The sequence below is a fragment of the Vicugna pacos genome, chromosome 3 (assembly GCF_048564905.1).
Source record: "Vicugna pacos chromosome 3, VicPac4, whole genome shotgun sequence".
Taxonomy (NCBI): Eukaryota; Metazoa; Chordata; class Mammalia; order Artiodactyla; family Camelidae; genus Vicugna; species Vicugna pacos.
The window spans coordinates 24,280,589-24,302,389 of NC_132989.1; the positions used below are offsets into that span (position 1 = coordinate 24,280,589).

Consider the following 21,801-nt stretch of genomic DNA (forward strand, 5'->3'; position numbering starts at 1 on the left):
GCATTATCTGGTGAAATAAGGAAAGTATTTGACATGGGTTTTCTTACATACACTGTCGGGAAGGGGCTGGGATAGAATAAGGGGAGAGTATCTATGATTTGTCTCATCGTTTATAAAGTAGAGACAATTGAAGTGTCCTTAGAATGGCTAAGAGGATGAAATAAGATAAATTATGAGTAAGATGTTAGAAAACGTCTACTGCTTTAATATACGCAAGGGGAATAAAAATGTCTGTGGCTGGTTCCCTTTCTTGGTCTTAAAAAAAAAACCCAAAAAACAGAAAAACTGGCTGCAGGCTGTGAAGCGCTCTGGTAGGATTGGCCCTCTGCAGCCACCGTTCCTAAGTTGAGTTTCAGGTCTCCTAGCAACAAGCTGTGGTGACACAGGAGGAGCCAGGGCTAAGGTAAGTGCTCAGATGAGGGTCGGGCTCTGAAGCAATACGAGGTGCAGCCTGCAGAGGCTCAGGGGACCTAGGGATTCTGCTTTCCAGTCGGGCCTGACCTTATGCGTAGTTGTCCCTGGAGGGGCGGGCCCCTCACCTGCTGCCGCTTGAGTGATGCAGAGTTGCCAGCCTGCTCTCCTGTGCCCACAGGGTCGTGGGCTTTTGAATTTCCCTTGGCCTCTCCACCTTAATGAAAACGTTTAGGAAAACACCCGCACAACTTAGACGCAGAGTAGAAATCGTGCTAAAATTGAGACACTACTTGTAGGAAAAGATATGACAGTTTTCAACTTTATATATTAATAAAGTCAAGCTCCTGATAATGCTGTTTAGTCACAATTACATTCAATTTGGGGTGGGGGATGCATGTCATTACAGTTGATACCTGTCAAGAATCTTAAATTGTCCTCTGAAAAGCCAGAATGGAGCTATCAATGCTCCCACCTCAGATCTATGTAGAAAAAACTCTGGCCATTATCAAACCAGATATTGCTGACAAAGAGGAGGAGATACAAGACATTATTCTCAGATCTGGATTCACCATTGTTCAGGTAACTTCTGGGAAGGATGATTATGTTTTTTTCTCTCTAATGAATTAAGGCTTTTCCTCCGCCTAAAATAGGAATTAAAACTTACTTTATCTTAAGTAGAATATATATTTGGAATCTCTTCTTACTCATAGGGTTATATCCCTAAACTGTTATTTTAGATTGCTTTTTGCTTTACCTTTTTAAAATACTTATGTAAATGTGTTAGCCCATTTAGAGCCTTAGTATTTAGCATTAAATTTAGGTGTATTCTAAGTATTAAAGTTATATGTGATGATTTTTAAAAGATTTTTTTACACTTCAAAAGGATATAACATGAGAAATGAAATTTCTTTTTCTTCCATCTCTCCTCTCCCAGTTCAAGTCCTAGTCTCCAGACAGAGGCAGCCACTTAACACTTTCTGTTGTTCCAGGATTTTTTTATGCATTTACAAACATTCCCCCCACCCCGCATAAAGTAGGATAATCCTCCTCCCTTAATCCCCTTTACAAAGTCTCTCCAGTAACATTCCAAATCACTACATCTGAATCTATCTCATTCTTCTTAATTTCTGTGTAATACTCCCCTTTGCAGGTGAACCACAATTTATTTACCTTGTCTTCTATTAATGGATTTTTAGACTGCTGGTAATTTTTTTCCAGCTGCTTATGAACGTTTGATGTTTTAAGCCTTATACTTGTTCTGCAGTTAGTAGTTTTGAAAATGAATGTAAAAAGAGTATTATTAAAGATTATAAAATAGAATAGAGTATTTTTAATCTTATTTCTTAGTACCATCTTTATTTGAAATTACAGTTTTTTGTTCCCTTATATTTATACAGTGTCATCGCCTATTTAGTCACTATCTTAAAAAATAAAAAAAGAAAGTTTCAATCTTCAGGAAAGACATGGGATTTCAGATAAACTTAGGAAGGATAGGTAGAGACTGAGGGTAGAGATGGTACTAGAAAGTGTAAGGGAATAGTAATGCAAAAAAGTTTAAGGAAATATTTAATATAATTAAAAGGCTCAGGTAAATATGAACTTTTTAATAAATGTTAGGAAAAGTGTGTAGCCATTTTTTATAAAGGTTGGATTCAAGTATTATACTGTATATACCGGGATAAATTCCAAATGGATCTGAGATTTAAATATTAAAAAACTAAACCATACAGATTCTAGAAGAAAAGAAGGCTGAATTTCTTTTTATTCTTGGAATGGGATAGCCTTTTTACTGTGACTTAAAGACTAGGTACCATAAAAGAAAAGATTGATAAAATTATAAACATAAAAAACTTCTGCATGGCCTAATAAGCAAAGTCAAAACACAAATGACACACTTGGAAAAAAGGTTTGCAATTCATATCACAAAGTCTAATCTCCCGAATATATAGAAAGCTCCTAGAAAAGGATAAAAATTCAGTTGAAAATGGGCAGTACATGTGGATGGTCACAGAAGAAGAAAAACAAATGCTTCTTAAACATAGGAAAAGATTCTCCATCTCTAAGCAGGAAAAAAAATTTTTAAATGGCACTAAGGTACCATCTGGTAAGAATATAAAAGTAAATCACAACCCTTATGGATGGGAATCTGGCAGATATCAATATTACAGATGCTTTTACCATTTGACCCAGCCATACTGCTTTGGGAATCCCTACTATAACCCATGTATTAATATGAAGTGACATATATACAGGTTATTTTTTGCAGTATTGTTTATTTACAAGCAAAAGATTGAAAACAACCCAGCATTAGAAGACTGGTTAAAGTAACACTGGTGAATCCACCAAATTGAATACTATGCAACTAATTATAAAAAGAACAGTGGGTAACCTCTCTGTGTGCTGTTACGGAAAAAAGCAAGATGCAGAACGATGTGTGGCAACTTTTTGTGATAGAGAAAAATAATACATATTCATGTTTGCCAGTATTTGCAAAATGAAGCACTGGAGATAAACATTAAAAAATAATTACATATTGAAGGCAAGGAAAAATCGTAGGTTAGGACGGAAATGAAAAAGAGATTTTTCAGTGTATACCTTTTTATATTGCTTTGAACTTTTTAACCCTGTAAGTATAGTACCAAACAATTAAAGAAGTAAACAAATAAGATAGTTATCCCATTTTTTAAAAAAGTTCATATTTTTAAAAGGATTAGTGAAAGTTAATAATCAGGCAGCTAATGATTATAAGTTAAATATAATTAAATTATTAAATATAATTAAATATATTAAGTATTATTAAATGTATTAAATATTAATAAATATATTAAATATTATTAAATATATTAAATACTTATACTGAGTGCTAATATTAGTACTTTCCCTAGTTAGCAACAAATTCCAAACCAAAAAATGCCTTGGTTTAATTGTGATAAAATATACACAACATAAAATTTACCATTTTAACCATTTTTAAGTGTGTAGTTCAGCAGCATTAAGTACGTTCATACTGTAGTGCAGCCATCACCACTATCCATCTCTAGAACTTTTTCATTATCTCAAACTGAAACTCTGTACCCATTAAGCACTAACTCCCTGTTTTTCCTTCTCTCCAGCTCTTGGTAACCACTATTCTACTTTCTGTCTCCGTAACTTTGACTATTCCATATATCTCATATAAGTGAATCGTATCTGTCCTTTGTATTGTATGCTTTTAAAATAGGCTCTATTGTAGTTGGGAGTTCACTAACCTTGAGGCTTTCTTGTTCCATTTAGGAGAAAACCGTCTGAAAAATGATATATTCTTTCAGTAGGTGGCAGTCTTTCCCGTGTTACAAACAAATGGTTTGGTTCCTTTGCTGATATTATTTAATATCACTCCTCCTCTTTGTGAAAATATTAATCTAAATTCCAAAATATTTATCTGAGCTAATTTTAAAGCAATTAATGCAATCATTAATTCAGTATCAACTTTAGTTTAAGATGAGCCCTTTTTTTTTTCAAAATTATGCTACATTAGCTAGCATACCTGCAGAAGATAACTACCCCTGCTTGTTAAGGGGTATGTGGCAGATGAGGGCTTACAATGCAACAGATGAGATTTTTATTTTTTAACCTAGCAACAAAAAACCTCAAACCAATATGCATTAGAATCACAAATACTGGCATGCCTAAATTTTAAATAATAAAATCAAGGGTTATACTAAATCATATTCTACTATAACTTTTCAAATTTCTTCTATTTCTTGACTATATGAATTTTAATGTGAGAACAGATGTCGGCACCTTTTTTGATAGTAACTGGTTCTTGATTGGTGAGAATTTTATGTTTGTCCAGCAGAGCCTGTTCATAACGGTACTGACCCACTTAGGTAAGCATCTTTCCAAGTTTCTTGCTCTGGGCAATTTAGATCCCTCGCTGCAAAGCAAGCAATTTGATCATTTCTGAAATCTGTGGACACATGATAGTTTTGGGAGGGGCTTTAAGAGGTAGATCACTTGGTATAATTTGCATTGTACTCTCAGTAAAATCTAACCCTCTTTAGAAAGATGGATAGCTCCCTTAATCTTGGAGACTTTTATCTTACACCTAGAAACTTATCTCCATGTCTCATCATCCTTACTCCAGCCAGAAGTCTTCCTTGATGTCAACTTTGAATCCCTCTATTATATTTTGAGCCCTTGCCCTCATGATCTACTTTTAGTGGAATTAAAAAACAATAATAATGGAATGATTTTTTAAATGCACTCAAATAGTTGCTTTTAGGGAAAGCATGATGCTTTCTGATTGGAAGAATGACTGACTATGATATTTTTAATTTAATGATTCATTTATATAGTCTTTTGTGAAGAAAATAACATTAATTTGTCCCAAACATTTCATATTCTTTCAAATTAAGAAACTTAATGCCAACTAATTATTCTTAAGATCATAGTGAATCAACATATTTATGGCAGAACCAGAATAAAAGAATATACAACTTTCATGTCCAAGTGAAAAACTTGTTTACTGCATCATTATACTACATACTATTTCTAAGTTCCATGAGAGCAGCTCTCTAAAATAATGCAGGAAAATTTCACAATGAATAGGAAAATATCACAAATAGACAGGGAAAGATGAATTTGGAATATTCTAAAGTCCAACTTTATTACCATAGTGTATACAAGTATATATTAACAAAATATTGATAACTAGAGTGTTTTTACTTTAATAAGGGGATATACTTAATTTGCCATTAACAAACCATTTGTTGAAGGAGGCTGCGAAACCAGCATAATTTTACTTAAGTAGGTTAAATAACTCTTATTTACAGCCTACATTAATTTAATCTTGTCTTGCCCTTTGCTCCTAAGACAAAAATAAATCTCAAATTTGTAATCAAATCGGTGCTGATTTCAAATTATTAATAACTTAATGAGGTATTCTTGAACTGTCATTTTAAATGTCTTTGTTGACTTTCTCTTATAGAGAAGAAAACTTCATCTCAGCCCTGAGCACTGTAGTAACTTTTATGTGGAACAGTATGGGAAAATGTTTTTCCCCAATTTAACAGCTTACATGAGTTCTGGACCACTTGTTGCCATGATATTAGCTAGACATAAAGCCATCTCTTATTGGAAAGAACTTTTGGGACCAAGTAATAGCTTAGTAGCTAAGGAGACACATCCAGACAGGTAACTTTCCTATGGGAAAAAATGGAATACAACTATGAAAATGGTGGGGTGGGGGGAGGAGGAGGATCTCATTGTAATAGAAATTTCCTTTCATTTGAAAGTTTTCCTAAATTATCTGATTTTGGGGGAGCTTGGAGGGGGCTGGTGGAGGAGATCCACTTTATATTTTAACTACTTTAATGTCTATTTTAATATCAAATACCTCAAAAGTTCTCAGAAAATTTTGACTTATGGTTGGTGAGTCTTATTTTTCTCTCATCCTTAAATTAACCTGCCACTGATGTGGGATTTGTCATGGAAAAATTGGTATGGTATTTTACAGAATATTGGTAAATAGGACCAGAAATTCAGATTTTCACCATTATCATTAATGTTGGGAAACCAGAAGTCATTAAGTTCTTGCACTTTTGAAAATGCATTGCTTTTTAACTTCTCACAAAACAACACCTCTTTTTCATCCACAGTGTATTCTTCCTGCAGATTTAAGTATATTTGACCCTCATCTAGAGTTATGCTTAATTTCAAAGTAGATTAAAACCTGTGAGAGTAAAAAATACAAGAAGTGGCAGTGCTTCTGTAAAATTCCTAAGTAGAATGCATGTGTAAATAGTAAGGAAAGAATGTCAGTAGGATGCTCATCATCTCTAATTTGTCTTTAGTCTAAGGGCAATTTATGGCACAGATGAACTAAGGAATGCACTTCATGGGAGTAATGATTTTGCTGCAGCAGAAAGAGAAATTCGATTCATGTTTCCTGCAGGTGAGTTACAGATGAGTAATTAGTCAGTTGCATCTCCTTATTGTTTTTTTTTTTTAATTTTATTTTGGAGATGTAGCTGGGAATGAAGATAAAAGGGTTTTTCTCCAGTATATTGTCATGTTTTCAAGTTGTAGTTACTTAACAGCTTGAAACCAAGAATAGAAAGCTCAACATTTTTCTCAGAACTAAATTGTGCCCTTTAGGGAATCTTTTGAGAAGAGTTTACTTTTTTCTTTCTTTTCTCTTGGACTAGACATATCTAGGGTTTTTCTTTTTCTGTGTTGTAATTCCTTTTAGTTATCCCTAAATGCATCAGTCAGATTTTGTTACACATGAAAAAAGAATCTTCTTTGGAAATTATGATTGCTTTGCCATTTTCTCTTAACAGTTTACCATTTGTCTAACAAGTACTCATGCAGTTATGAAATTAATAGTTCTTAGGCCCTTTTTTTGTTACCATCCTGTTATGGAAGTTTTAAACCTTTTAGAAGTGTGCATAATGAGGAACAGCTTGAAGTTTTTAGTTTGTTTTCAGTAATATTTTTAGAGCAGAAAAAAATTGGTGATTTTCATTATAAAGAAAAAAATTCAAAGCACTGGACCATTTTGAATTTTTTTTAGCATGTTATTTTTCTCTTAAATAATTTAGATCTGTTCCTCAGTATTCTTTGCTGAAGATTTATTCACAGAAAACTGAAAATTGTCTTGGAGATTTTTGAACAAACAGACAAAAACTGTTTTATAGATATTTGTATACAAAAGGATTTGCTTACTACATATTTTATTCTTACTGATCTAATTTCTGTCATATCCATTCCATTAAGATATCTTTTTCTTTGGAGCAGTTTATTGTGAAAAATCTACACACAAGTAGACAGAATAGAGAAGTAAACCCCTAATAACTCATCACCTACCTTCAACAATTTTGGTTACTCTCTTATTTCGTCTATAACCCTTACTCCTACTTCTCCTGCTTTCATATTATTTTAAGGCAAATCTCAAACATGAGATGTCTTTTTAATGTGGTAGATCTTTAGATTAAGTACTACTAGTGAATTAGATTTTTCCTCCTTAGCTTTTAACTAAAATAGAATTAAAAACTCATTTATCTTACATAGAACATATATTTGGAAGCTCTTCTTACTCATAAAGTTCTATCCCTAAACTGTTATTTTAGATTGCCTATGATCTTACCTATCAATTAATCCTCTAGATATAGTTAGATATTTGATAAGCAGCAGCTGTAGGATAAATATAAATGATTAATTACCTACCACATTGCAGTTCTTTTGCTGTTGGAATGTGAAGTTCTTTGGAGTAAGTTCTCAGCTTGTGATGTGAGCTCCCTCTTGCTTGGCAGTCAGTCAGAAACTATGTGCAAAACTGTATATGATGGGTCACAAAAGCAAGTTATAAAGATATTTAAAGACATGTTCCTAATCCTTAAAAAAACTAGTGCTCTTCCCTTTCCCTTTTAATTGGGATGGCTAATTTAAAGCTTTGCTATATTCTACGCATTCAACAAATTTATTGAATTACCTAGTTTGTGCCAGAAATACAAAGATAAACAAGAAGATGCCCCTGTTCTCTCAAGGTGATCATATTTTAAAAGTCTATAAAAATAAATATACAATTCAGTGTATAAATTATGTTATGAAAAACCTGTAAAAATTGCAGTGAAAATTTATCTGTAAGAAACATGAAAACACTTTATATTTTCTCATTTATTTATCCAGCCCTAATTGCTAGAGAAAAATAATAAATGGTCAGCCAAAATAGACAAGGTAGAAACAAACAATCCAAAAATGAAGTTAAGGAAACAGTTTTATTCACAGTAGCATCAAAAATAATAAAATACTTAGGAATAAATATAAGAAAAGAGGTACAATTCTTATGTACTGAAAAGCATAAAACATTGCTGAGAGAAATTATAGAATATTTAAGTAAATAGACATCCCATGTTCCTGGGATCAGAAGAATCATTATTTTCAAGATGGCAATTCTCTCCAAATTGATCAATAAATTTAATGTAATCCCTATCAAAGTACATGCATGCTTTTATGTAGAAATTATCAAGCTGATTCTAAAATTTATATGGAATTGTAAAGGATCTAGAAGAGCCAAAACAGTATTGAAATGAAGAACAAAGTTGGAGAACTTCCACTAATTTGATTTCAAAACCTGTTATGAAACCATGATATTTAAGACAGAATGGTACTGACATAAGGATAGACGTAAAGATCAGTGAAGCATAACTGAGGCTCTGGAAATAAATCCCTACATTATGGCTAATTGATTTTTGACAGAAGTACCTAGACAATTTGATGGGGAAAGCATGGTCTCTTCAAGAAGTGGTGTGGAGGACAACTGTATATCCACATGCAAAAACAAACTAACAAAAAAGCAACTTAAAGCTTTGTTTCACACTGCACACAAAATTTAATTCAACATGGATCATAGACCTAAACATAAGAGCTAAAAATATCTAGAAGAAAACACAGGAGAAAATCTTCATGACCTTGAGTTGGACAAAGAGTTCTTACATATGACAGCAAAAGCATGATCTTAAAAGAAAATATTAAAAATTGGGCTACATCAAAATTGAAAGCTTTTCAAAAAAAATTCAAAGCTTTTCTTCTTCAAAAATCATCATTAACAGTATGAAAAGATAAACCACAGACTGGGAGAAAATATTTGCAAATCATATATCAGATAAAGGACTTGTATCCAGAATATATAAAGAACTTTCATAACTCAGTAATAAGACAGCCAGATTATAAACTGAGCAGAAGATTTGAATTCACAAAAGATGAATGGCTAATAATCACATGAAAAAGTGCTCAGCATAATTAATCAATGGGGAAATGCAAATTGAAACCACAATGAGATACCACTGCTTACCCACTGGAATGATTATGATGAGTGGCAAAGATAAGAGATACTAGAATCCTCATATGTTATTGTAAAATGTGACAGCCACTTTGAAAAACAGTTTGGTTATCTCTTAAAATGTTAAAACATACATGTAATGTATAACTCTGCTAGCAGTTCCACTACTAGCAGAATCTACCCACTCAAGAGAAATGAAAACACAAATCTACTTAAAGACACATGTGAATATTCATAACAACATTATTTAATATAGCCCCAAACTGGAAACAACAAACCATCTATTCATCAGTGGCTAAACAAAATTTAGTATAGCCATATAGCCATACAGTGGAATACTACTCAGCAATTAAAAGGAACAAACATGCTATAACATGCATGGACCTCAAAACATTATTCTAGGTAGAATAATCCAGGCACAGAAGACCACATATTATATGATCCATTTATCTGAAATGTCTAGGAAAGACAAATTTTTAGAAACAGTTCAGTGGTTGCCAAGAGCTAGATAGAGTAGGAGCAGTAGTGGGGAATTGCAAATGAGTACAAGGAAACATTTTGAGGGTGATGGAAGTTTTCTGAAACTGGATCATGGTGATGATCACATAATTATAAATTTGTTAAAAGTCAGTTGTGTGCTACAGTGGGATAATTTTATAAGTGAATTAGACCTTAATAAAACTTAAAAAATAAAATTATAAAAAGTAAATCATGTTTCTGCTGTCATGGAGTTTATAGTCTAGTGTTTGAAAGATATCCATTAAACAATAGTTATCTAAATAATTGCATAAAACAGTTGCATAGTTATTGTGTGGTAAGTGCTATAAGAGCCAATTAGAGGGTATCATGAGACACTGTAAGACAGCCCCTGACTGAGGAACTGACATTTTAGCTGAGATCCAAGGTATAAGTAGTGGTTAACCAGAGAAAGAAAAGAGCATTTTAGCAGAAGGAATAGCAAGTGCTAAAGTCATGAGTAGGAAAGAATGTAGCATATTCTATAAACTGAAAGATCTAGGAGAAGACACACTAAGATGATGTTGGAGAGGTATATCGAGGTCACATGGTATGACCTTTGGCCCTTTTTATGGAGTTCTGTCTTGCTTGTAAGTGCAATGAGGAACCAATTAAGCATTTTAAAGATGAGAGTGACATAGATTTTCGTTTTTTAAATACTACAAAGGACCTGGGAACAGTGAACTTTCAAAAAAATGGTCTTAACATGGAATTTACAAAGTAGAAGAGACAGATGACAGAAGTATTTATATAATCAAAATAAAGCAAAATTATACAGTGATCAGTGATCAGTGTAATGAAGGGTGCTACAACCAGACTAAAAGGAAAGAAACCTGTTACCCAAGATCTATGGGACTTCCTCCAGCTTTTCCTCGCATTATGGCAAATGACTCCCATTGTTACTCCTTGTGTCACTGAGACTGAGCCTAGACACATACATATGTAGTCATACAGAAATCTATCCTCCCAGTCTCCTTTCCCTTGGGCCAATAAGGATTTAGTTCTGAGCACATGAGACTGCTAGCTTCACTTTCTCATCTTTATCATAAGTAGCACATTGATGGGGATTAATCTCAAAAGACCAATGAAAACTTACACATTTCTTTCTAGTAGAAATATTCTTTGTTGTACTGCAAGTCTGGTTCACCTATGTAGTGTTCAGACAAGGCTGAAAAGACTAAAATTTCCCTAAATCTTACATAATTTGTTTAAAAGCCTGCAAAATAAGAGCAGGAATATTAATACATACTGTACAGATAGAAATAGGCTGTATGGAATTAATTGCTGTATTATTTTAATCCAGATTATACATGTTCTTTATATTTTTCTTTTGCATAACATTGTCCATTATACTGTTTACTGTAAAAAACACAGAAATGGAAATGCAGAAATGGATATTGTTGAAAACATAATCAGAATCTTATACTGATCACTATTAGCATTTTGATATGTTTCTTGCCAGTCTTACAAGTCTTATTATTTCTCTGTATATGTGTGCTTGTATGTTTTTGAACAAACTATTATGCTATGTATCTAGTTCTGTTTTCTTTTTTAAAAAATAACTAAGTATTTCTCATGCCATTAAAAGTTCTTTGAATGTGGCCTTTATAGTGACTGTGTAATATTTCATCATTATGTTAGCTTTAATGGGAATACATTTGTATTTGCAGTGATTGTTGAGCCCATTCCAGTTGGACAAGCTGCTAAGGACTATTTAAATTTGTATGTAACACCAACTCTTCTTAAAGGACTCACAGAGCTTTGTAAGCAAAAACCAGCAGATCCTTTTGTAAGAAATATTTTTATTTGTACTAAAGAATGTTGATAGTTTTCACAGGTAAAATACTGTATTTTTTGAAACAGTACAAGTATTAAGAGTTGTTTTTAAAAACTATTTTTTATATATTTTAGATACTTTCTTATGTAACGTTTGATTATACTTGACCCTTGAGTAAGCATGGGGGTTAGGAACACCAACCTTCTGTACAGTCAAAAATCATAGGCCCTTATATCCTTAGTTCCTCCATATCTGTGATTCTGCATCTGGTTCAACCAATTGTGAGTTGTATGGTACTGTAGTATTTACTACTGAATAAAATCCATGTGAAAATGGACCCCCACAGTTCAAACCTGTGTTGCTCAAGGGTTAACTATACTTATTTTCTTGCTGTGTTTTAACTCTTAAAAAGCATTTTTCTAAGGACATTTTCAATTATTACATCCTTCAATTGCTGAGCATTGTTTTTGTGTATAATTTATATAATCAAATGATAAAATAATAAAATTAGATATATATTGAATTTTGTTCAATATTTTTGTTTCTCATGATGTCTAAATTTTTTCAGTAGAAAACTTAAATTTATTCACATCCCTAGATGCTTCAACATTGCTCAGTCAGGTGGAAGAATGATTGAGTATGAGGGATAATAATCCTAGGCCAAATGTCAGTCTGGGTCCATCTTTCCAGATATTCCCACCCATTTGAAGAATCTCAGAAATAATCAGGGAAGGTTATTTTAATTTCAGCCCTACCAAAATTGTATCTTTAGCCTTTGTAACCATTCTCAAAATACTCTGGAAGACAAAAGATAAAATCTTTCCTACTAGCATTATCACTTTGAACAAAAAGAAAAATGTTGGTGGATTGTTTCTTTTGTTTGTTTGTTTTTTTGTTTTTGTTTTTGTATTTTTTTAATGAAGGTACTGAGGACTGTACCCAGGACTTTGTGCATCTTAAGCATGCATTCTACCACTGAGCTATATACCCTTCCACCTCCAATTGTTTCTTTAATAACTCTTTTTCATAGTGAAAATAATACATTTTTATTTAGTAAAAAAGCTGAAGCAACTGGAAAATGTGAAGAAAAGAAATACCCTGGTTCCATTTCCTAAACATGGTCTCTCAAGTCATCTTGCCTGGATTCACCTCTGACTCCAGACACCTAACCTCTCTCTGAGTCTGTTTATTCTCATCAGTAAAATATAGATGTATTAGTACCTACCTACTTAGTAAGGATATTGTTGGGATTAAACATGTAAATGCATGTAAAATTCTTAGTCAAAGTGCCTGGCACATAAGTGCTCAAACATTAATTGCTGCTATTGATGTTTTGGGGGGGTTTTTTAGCCTAATGAAACTAATCCAGTCCTGTTTTCTTCTGTGCTCAGGTTTAATTTTTTTATATGACTGTATATAAACACATATCCCATAAATATTGCTGTATTTAAATACATGTTTTATAGAGATTATTTTAATAGTCACATGATATTTCTTTTATTACCTTTACCATTCTTTTGCTGTTTGAGTTGTTTGCTATTATAAATACTGTACTAATAAACACCTTTTCTAAAACTTTAAACTTTATTTATATATATATTTTACAATATCATATTTTTAAGTTGAAAAATAGTTGATGTATAGTCAATATTACATGTTACAGGTATACAATATAGTGACTCATAATTTTTAAAGGTTATACTCCATTTATAATTATTACAATATATTGGCTATATTCCCCATGTTGTACAATACATCCTTGTAGCTTATTTTTATACCTGATAGTTTGTACCTCTCAATCCTCCACCGCCATCTTGCCCCTTCCCTCTCCCCGGTGGCAACCACTAGTTTCTCCTCTACATCTGTATCTGTTTTTTTTTGTTGTTGTTGTCATATTCACTAATTTGTTGTATTATTTTAGATTCCACATGTAAGTGATATCTTACAGTATTTATCTTTCTCTGTCTGACTTGTTTCACTCAGCATAATGCCCTCCAGTCCATCCATGCTGTACACTAGTGTAGTAATAAACATCTTTGAGTATAAAGCTTTTCACACATTGAGATTATTTCATTTGGAAAGAGGTCAGAGTCTCAAATTATAATTCATAACATGAAATTTTAAAAAATTGTCCCTTAAAGAACTTTATTTTTTAACTGTTTAACTTTTTTGAATAAGTTATGTTTTAATATGGTAAAAATGTTAAAGTTAGAAAAGGAAAGACAGCGAAAAGTAACTCTCCTTTCCATTCCTGTTTTTTTTGTTGTTGTTGTTAGTGTAGTAGTTTTTTTTTTTTAATTGACTTATAGTCAGTTTACAATGTTGTGTTCCATTCCCGTTCTTTAGTCACTCAGTTGTACTCCTTGGACTCGATCACTGTTACCAGCCTGTAGTATATCTTTTCAGAGAAAATCTATATATATATAAGCATATATATTTATGGGTACTTAAAAACACATACACATAAGAATGCTAGCTACTAAACATACTGTTTGACACTTTTTACCTTATTTACTTAATATATATTATAAATTGTTAAATAGCATCACAAACAAAATTGCACATTTTATTTTAGTTTTTTCTTTGCTAATTTTTAAAATTTTATTTAAAAATTTTTTTATTGTAGTGTAGTTGATTTACAATGTTAGTTTCAGGTGTACAGCAAAGCAATTCAGTTATACACACATACACACTTATTTTCAGATTCTTTTCCATTATAGCTTATTATAAGAAATTGAATATATCCCTCTGCTATACAGTAGGCCCTTGTTTTTTATCTATTTTATATATAGTAGTGTGTATCTGTTAATCCCAAACTCCTAATTTATCCTCCCCTTCTCCTTCTCATTGGGTAACTGTTGTTGGTTTTCTATGTCTGTGAGTCTCTTTCTGGTTTATGAATAAAATTTGTATCTTTTTTAAGATTCCACATATTAGTGATATCATATGATGTTTGTCTTTCTCTGACTTACTTCACTTAATATGATAATTTCTAGGTCCATCTATGTTGCTGCACATGTCATTATTTCGTTCTCTTTTTTACGGCTGAGTAATATTCGTGTGTGTGTGTGTGTGTGTGTGTGTGTGTGTGTGTGATCTTTTTTCCCTGCTTTTTAATTTTTGTAAATTTTTCCTTTTTTTTTAGTTGAAGTAGTCAGTTTACAGTGTGCCAAGTTCTGGTATACGCCATAATGTTTCAGTCATTCACATACATACATATATTCCTTTTCATATTCTTTTTCGTTATAGGTTACTACAAGATATTGACTATGGTTCCCTGTGCTATATAGAAGAAACTTGTTGTTTATCTATTTTGTATATAGTAGTTAGTATCTGCAAATCTTAAACTCCCAATTTATCCCTTCTCATCTCCTTTACCCCCAGTAACCATAAGTTTGTTTTCTGCATCTGTGAGTTTGTTTCTGTTTTATAAATAAGTTCATTTTTGTCTTTTTTTTTTAAGATTCCACATATAAGTGATATCATAAGGTATTTCTATTTCCAGCTTACTTCACTTAGAATGATGATCTCCAGGTCTACCCATGTTGCCACTAATGGCATTATTTTATTCTTTTTGATGGCTGAGTAGTATTCCATTATATGTATATGTATATATGTATGTATGTGTATATGTATGTGTGTGTTTGTATGTGTATATGTATGTATGTGTGTGTGTGTATATATATATATATGTGTGTGTATTTACTACACATATATGTATATATATGTATATTTACTACAACTTTTTTATCTAGTCATCTATTGATGGACATTTAGGTTACTTCCATGTCTTGGCTATTGTAAATAGTACTGCTATGAACATTGAGGTGCGTATATCTTTTCAAATTAGAGTTCCCTTTGGATATATGTCCAGGAGTGGGATTGCTGGGTAATATGGTAAGTCTGTTTTTGGTTTTTTAAGTAACCTCCATACTGTCCTTCATAGTGGCTGTACCAATTTATATTCCCACCAACAGTGTAGGAGGGTTCTCTTTTCTCCACACCCTCTCCAGCATTTATTATTTGCAGATTTTTTAACTGATGGACATTCTGACTGGTGTGAGGTGATATGTCACTGTAGTTTTGATTTGCATTTCTCTAATAATTAGTGATGTTGAGTATCTTCTCATGTGCCTGTTGGCCATCTAGATATCTTCTTTGAAGAAATGTCAGTTTAGGTCTTCTGTCCATTTTTTATTGGGTTGCTTGTTTTTTTATATTAAGCTGTATGAGCTGTTTGTATATTTTATGAATTAGTCCCTGTTGGTTGCAGCATTTGCAAGTATTTTCTCCTCAAGTTTAATTAGGTCCCATTTATTTGTTTTTGCTTTTATTTCCATTACTCTAGGAGCTAGTTTGAAAAAAAATAGTGCCATGATTTATGTCAAAGGGTGTTCTGCCTATGTTTTCCTCTAGGAGTTTTAGAGTAATCCGGTCTTACATTTAGGTCTTTAATCCATTTAAAGTTTATTTTTGTATATGATGTTAGAGAATGTTCTAATTTAATTCTTTTGCCTGTAGCTGTCCAATTTTCCCGGCACCACTTAGTGAAGAGACTGTTTTTTTCTCCATTATATATTCTTGCCTCTCTGTTGTATATTAATTGAGCATAAGTGCATGGATTTATTTCTAGACTCTCTGTCCTGTTCCGTTGATCTATGTGTCTGTTTTTGTGCCAGTACCATACTGTTTTGATTACTGTAGTTTTGTAGTATACTTTGAAATCAGGGAGTGTGATACCTCCAGCTCTCTTCTTCTTTCTCAAGATTGTTTTGGCTAATCAAGGTCTTTTGTGTTTCCATACAAATCTTGGGATTTGTTCTAGTTCTGTGAAAAATGCCATGGGTATTTTGATAGGGATTGCATTGACTCTGTTAATTTGTCTTGGGTAGTACGATCATTTTAACAATGTTAATTATTCTATTCCATGAACAAAGTTATCTTTCCATTTGTGTCTACAATTTCATTCATCAACGTATTATAGTTGTCTGAGTACAGATCTTTTATTTATTTTTGTTTTGTTCTGGGGGGTAGGTAATTAGGTTTGTTTGTTTGTTTATTTACTTATTTATTTATTTTAATTTTTTTAATGGAGGTACTGGAGATTGAACCCAGGACCTCATATATGCTAGGCATACACTCTACCACTGAGCTATACCCTCCCCCATGCTATACCGTCCCCCTGACCCCAAGTCTTTTAAATCTCCTTAGTTAGATTTATTTATAGGTATTTTATTCTTTTTGATGTAATTGTAAGTGGGATTGGTTTCTTAACTTCTCTTTTTGCTTGTACATTGTTAGTATATGGAAACGCAACAGATTTCTGTATTAAATTTGCACCTGTGTTTGTATTTTGCACCTTCATTGAATTCCTTTATCCGTTCTTTATAGTTTTATGGTGGTGGTTTTAGGATTTTCTCTGTATAGTGTCATGTCATCTTCAAACAGTGAGAGTTTTAATTCTTTTGAATTCCCTTTACTTCTTTTTCTTGACTGCTGTGGCTAGGAATTTTAATACTATACTGAATAAAAGTGGCATTTTTTTTAATACATGATGTGCTTTTATTTGTAAAAAAAATCTTCCCTACTTATGCAAAGAATATTGAATCTTATTTTCTTTCTATGTTTGGAATTCTGGCTGAGCTAAAAGTGGACATTCTTGTATGATGTTAGCTGTGGGCTTGTCATATATGGCCTTTATTATGTTGAAGTATGTTCCCTCTATATCCACTTTGTTGAGAATTTTTATTGTGAATGGCTGTTGAATTTCGACAAAAGATTTTCTTCATCTATTGAGATGATCATATGATTTTTATTCTTCAGTTTGTTAATGTGCTGTGTCACACTGAGTTGCAGGTATTGAACCATCCCTTTTAATGTATTGTTCAATTCAGTTTTCTAGTATTTTATTGAAGATTTTTGTGTCTAGATTCATCAGTGATACTTCCCTGTAATTTTCTTTATCGATAGTGTTTTTGTCTGGTTTTGGTATTAGGGTGATGCTGGATTGGTAGAATGAGTTTGGAAGCATTCTTTCCTCTTTAATTTTTTGGAATAGTTTGAGAAGGATAGGTGTTAAGAATTCTTTTTATATTAGTTACATCAACCTTTGAACATATTTGCTGCAAAAATATTTTACTTTTTGTTTAACTTTCAGTTTTGCCTTTTAAATGATATTCAATAAGTCAAACTTTGACTTTTTTTCTTATTGTGAGTTTTACTTACCACCTAAGTTTGGGAAGTTCTATTTCACTGAAAATTTTGCTGAATATTCACTTTTGTTTTTCTTCTACTTTTTTTTTTTAATATTTAACTTTGTGTCTGGAATTTACTTTTGTATATATCACAAGATGAAGATCTAAAGTGATTTTTTTTTAATTGTTGTCCTTGTACATTGATTTGTGAAGTCTCACTTATTACTTATTAAATTCGGTTTCTGGGCATGTATTCTGTTACATGGATCTGTAAGTTCTAATAGCAGTACCACAATATACAATTGTTTTAATATTATTTTCAGCTCTTCTGTATATACTTAACAGTTTTTAAAAAAAATTTTGTGGTAAATATAAATAAGATAAACTTTGCCATTTTTAACCATTTTCAAGTGTGCATTTTGGTGGCATCAATTATAATCACAATGTTGTATAGCCATCATCACTACCTATTTCCAGAACTTTTTCATCACCCTAAACTGCAACTGTAACCATTAAGCAATAAGTCCCCTTACCTTCTTCACCCAGCCCCTAGTATCATCCTCTTGTCTACTTTTTGTCTCCATGAATTTGCCTATTCTAGATATTTCATATTGGAATCATAATAATATTTGTTCTTTTGTGTTTGGTTTATGTCACTTTTCATAATTTTTCAAAGTTCACTCATGGTAGTAGCATGTGTAGAATTTCATTCCTTTTTTGATTGAATAAGATTGGATTATATGTGTATTATCAAATTTTATTTATCCATTTGTCTGTTGATGGATTCTTGGGTTCTTTCTACTTTCTGGCTATTGTGCATAATGTTGCAGTGAACACTGGTGTTTGAGTACCTGTTTTCAATTCTTTGGAGGTATATACCTAAGAGTGGATTTTCTAGGTCATATGTTAATTCTAAATTTAGCTTTTTGAGGAACCCACAAAGCACTGTATGAGTTTCAATTTCTCCATGTCCCAGCTAACACTTTTTCTTTTTCTCTTCCTTCCTTCCTTCCTTCCTTGCTTGCTTCCTTCCAACCACCCCTCCTAGTATATGTGAAATGGCCTATCATTGTGGTTTTGGTATGCATCTCCCTAATGACAATCCTTTTCATGTGCTTATTGACCATTTGTATATTTTCTTTGGAGAAATGCCTATTCAAATTTAAGTTCTTTGCCCATTTTTTTTTAACATTTTTTATTGATTTATAATCATTTTACAATGTTGTGTCAAATTCCAGTGTTCAGCACAATTTTTCAGTCATTCATGGACATATACACACTCATTGTCACATTTTTTTCTCTGTGAGTTATCATAACATTTTGTGTATATTTCCCTGTGCTATACAGTATTATCTTGTTTATCTATTCTACAATTTTGAAATCCCAGTCTATCCCTTCCCACCCTCCACCCACCTGGCAACCACAAGTCTGTATTCTATGTCTATGAGTCTATTTCTGTCCTGTATTTATGCTTTGTTTTTGTTTGTTTTTTTTGTTTTTGGTTTTGTTTTTTAGATTCCACATATGAGCGATCTCATATGGCATTTTTCTTTCTTTCTGGCTTACTTCACTTAGAATGACATTCTCCAGGAGCATCCATGTTGCTGCAAATGGCATTATGTTGTCGGTTTTTATGGCTGAGTAGTATTCCATTGTATAAATATACCACCTCTTCTTTATCCAGTCACCTGTTGATGGCCATTTAGGCTGTTTCCATGTTTTGGCTATTGTAAATAGTGCTGCTATGAACATTGGGGTGCAGGTGTCATCCTTAAGTAGGGTTCCTTCTGGATACAAGCCCAGGAGTGGGATTCCTGGGTCATATGGTAAGTCTATTCCTAGTCTTTTGAGGAATCTCCACACTGTTTTCCATAGTGGCTGCACCAAACTGCATTCCCACCAGCAGTGAAGGAGGGTTCCCCTTTCTCCACAGCCTCTCCAGCATTTGTCATTTGTGGATTTTTGAATGACGTCTTTGCCCATTTTTGATTGGTATTTATTGGGGGACAGTGTAACTCAAGCAGTAGAGCCCACACTTCGCATGCTCAAGGTCCTGGGTTCAATCCCCGGTACCTCCTCTAAAAGTAAATAAGCCTAATTACCTCCCCACAGCCAAAAAAAAAATTTTTTTTGAATGTTCTTAATTGGTATATGTTGTTGAGTTGTAGGAATTCTTTATATGTTGTAGTTTTTAAACCCTTATCGGGCATATGATTTGCAAATATATGCACCTTTTCTATAGGTTGTTCTTTCACTTTCTTAATATCCTTAAGATGTATGAAAATTTTGAAATTTTGATAAAATTAATTTTTCTTTTTTTTCTTTTGTTGCCTAATGCTTTTGGTGTCATATCTAAGAATCCATTGTCAAATTCAAGGCCATGAAGATTTACTCCTATGTTTTCTCCTAAAGTTTTAATGGTTTTAGCTCTTATATTTAGATTGTTGATCCATTTTGAATTAATTTTTACATAGGGTGTGACATAAGGGTCCAACTTCATTCTTCTGCATGTAGAACTCCAGTTTTCCACTACCATCTGTTGAAGAGACTGTATTTCCTCCATTGAATGGACTTGATGTCATTGTCAAAAGTCAGTTGGCCATATATGTATAGGATTATTTCTGGGCTCTCACTTTTGGCCCATTGGACTGTATGTCTCTGCATATGCCACACTGTTTTGATTACTGTAGCTTTATAGAAGATTTTGACATTGGGAAGAACAAAATTGGAAAATTCTCCAACTTTTTTTTTTCTTTTTCATGATTGTTTTGTCTATCTGAAGCTCCTTGAAATGCCATATGAATTTGAGGATTAACTTTTCCATTTCTACAAAAATACTGTTGGAAATTTGATAGGGATTGTGTTGAATCTACAGGTCACTTTGAATAAATAGTATTGACATCTTAACATCTTAGCAATATTCAGTCTTTCTATCCATGAACATGGGATGTCTTTCCATTTATTTAGGTCTTTAAATTTCTTTCTGTAGTGTTTTATTATGTGCAGTACACAGGTTGGTTAAATTTATTCCTAGATATTTTTTCAAGACTATTATAAATGAAAGTGGCTCCTTAATTTCATTTTTGAATCATTAATTGTGTATTGATCTTGTAACCTACAACTTTGCCATATGCATTTATTAGCTCTAGTAGCTTTCTTATGGATTCTTCTATACTGATATACCTTGGAGATATTGTGAGTTAGGTTTCAGATCACCACAATAAAGCAAATACTGCAATAAAGCAAGTCACATGAATGTTTTGGTTCCCAATATCCATAAGCTATGTTTATGTTATACTGTAGTTTATTAAGTGTGCAATTACATTGTGTCCAAAAAAATACACATACTTTAATTTTAAAATACTTTATTGCTAAAAAATGCTAACCATTATCTGAGCCTTCAGCAAGTTGTAATTTTTTGGTAATGGTAACATCAAAGATCACTGATCATAGACCACCATAAAAATATAATAATGAAGAAGTTTGAAATACCAAATAGGACATGGAGACATGAAGTGAGTAAATACTGCTGGAAAAATGGTGCTAATAAACTTGCTCAATGCAGAGTTGCCACAAATATTCAATTTGTAAAAAAAAAAAATCTTCAAAGAGCAATAAAATCAGGTATTCCTGTATATAGGATCATGTCATCCGCAAATGGACATAGTTTTACTTTCTTTTCCAATTTGAATGTATACTTGACAAGCTTGCATAATGTAATACTTAGTGTTTCAATTTGTAATGGTTATTTTCTTAATATTCTTAAAGTGATTTTGAAAACTGTTTAAGTTTTAAATTGATATATAATGTAGAAAATATTTAAATGTTTATTAACTTAAGGGTTTTTCTTTCTTTTTTTCCATAGATTTGGCTAGCTGATTGGCTGCTGAAAAATAATCCCAACAAACCTAAACTTTGTCATCATCCAATTCCAGAAGAACCTCATTAAAATAAAGTTCCTTGAAGAACAAATAATGAACTATTTTACTGTGAAAGGCATGCTTCTACTTAAGAAAAAAATAATTGCTAAGGGTTTAAGTAACTACATGTAAAATAAATTATTTCTTAAAAATAAA

At 32.4% G+C, this 21,801-nt stretch overlaps 1 protein-coding gene across 3 annotated transcripts; it reads left to right on the plus strand.

Annotated features, from left to right (window-relative positions):
- Positions 1-326: 326 nt before the first annotated feature.
- NME5 (NME/NM23 family member 5) lies at positions 327-21,801 on the plus strand. Of its 3 annotated transcripts, none has more exons than XM_072956958.1 (6): positions 327-403; positions 821-993; positions 5,384-5,589; positions 6,249-6,349; positions 11,425-11,543; positions 21,591-21,801. In XM_072956958.1, the coding sequence occupies exons 2-6, from the start codon at positions 865-867 to the stop codon at positions 21,672-21,674; spliced, it is 639 nt and encodes a 212-aa protein (XP_072813059.1). In that variant the 5' UTR covers positions 327-403; positions 821-864; the 3' UTR covers positions 21,675-21,801. The 3 variants fall into 3 exon arrangements, with proteins under 3 accessions (XP_072813059.1, XP_072813064.1, XP_072813062.1); XM_072956963.1 differs by having other exon boundaries at positions 11,425-11,517; XM_072956961.1 differs by having other exon boundaries at positions 11,425-11,591; positions 21,591-21,707.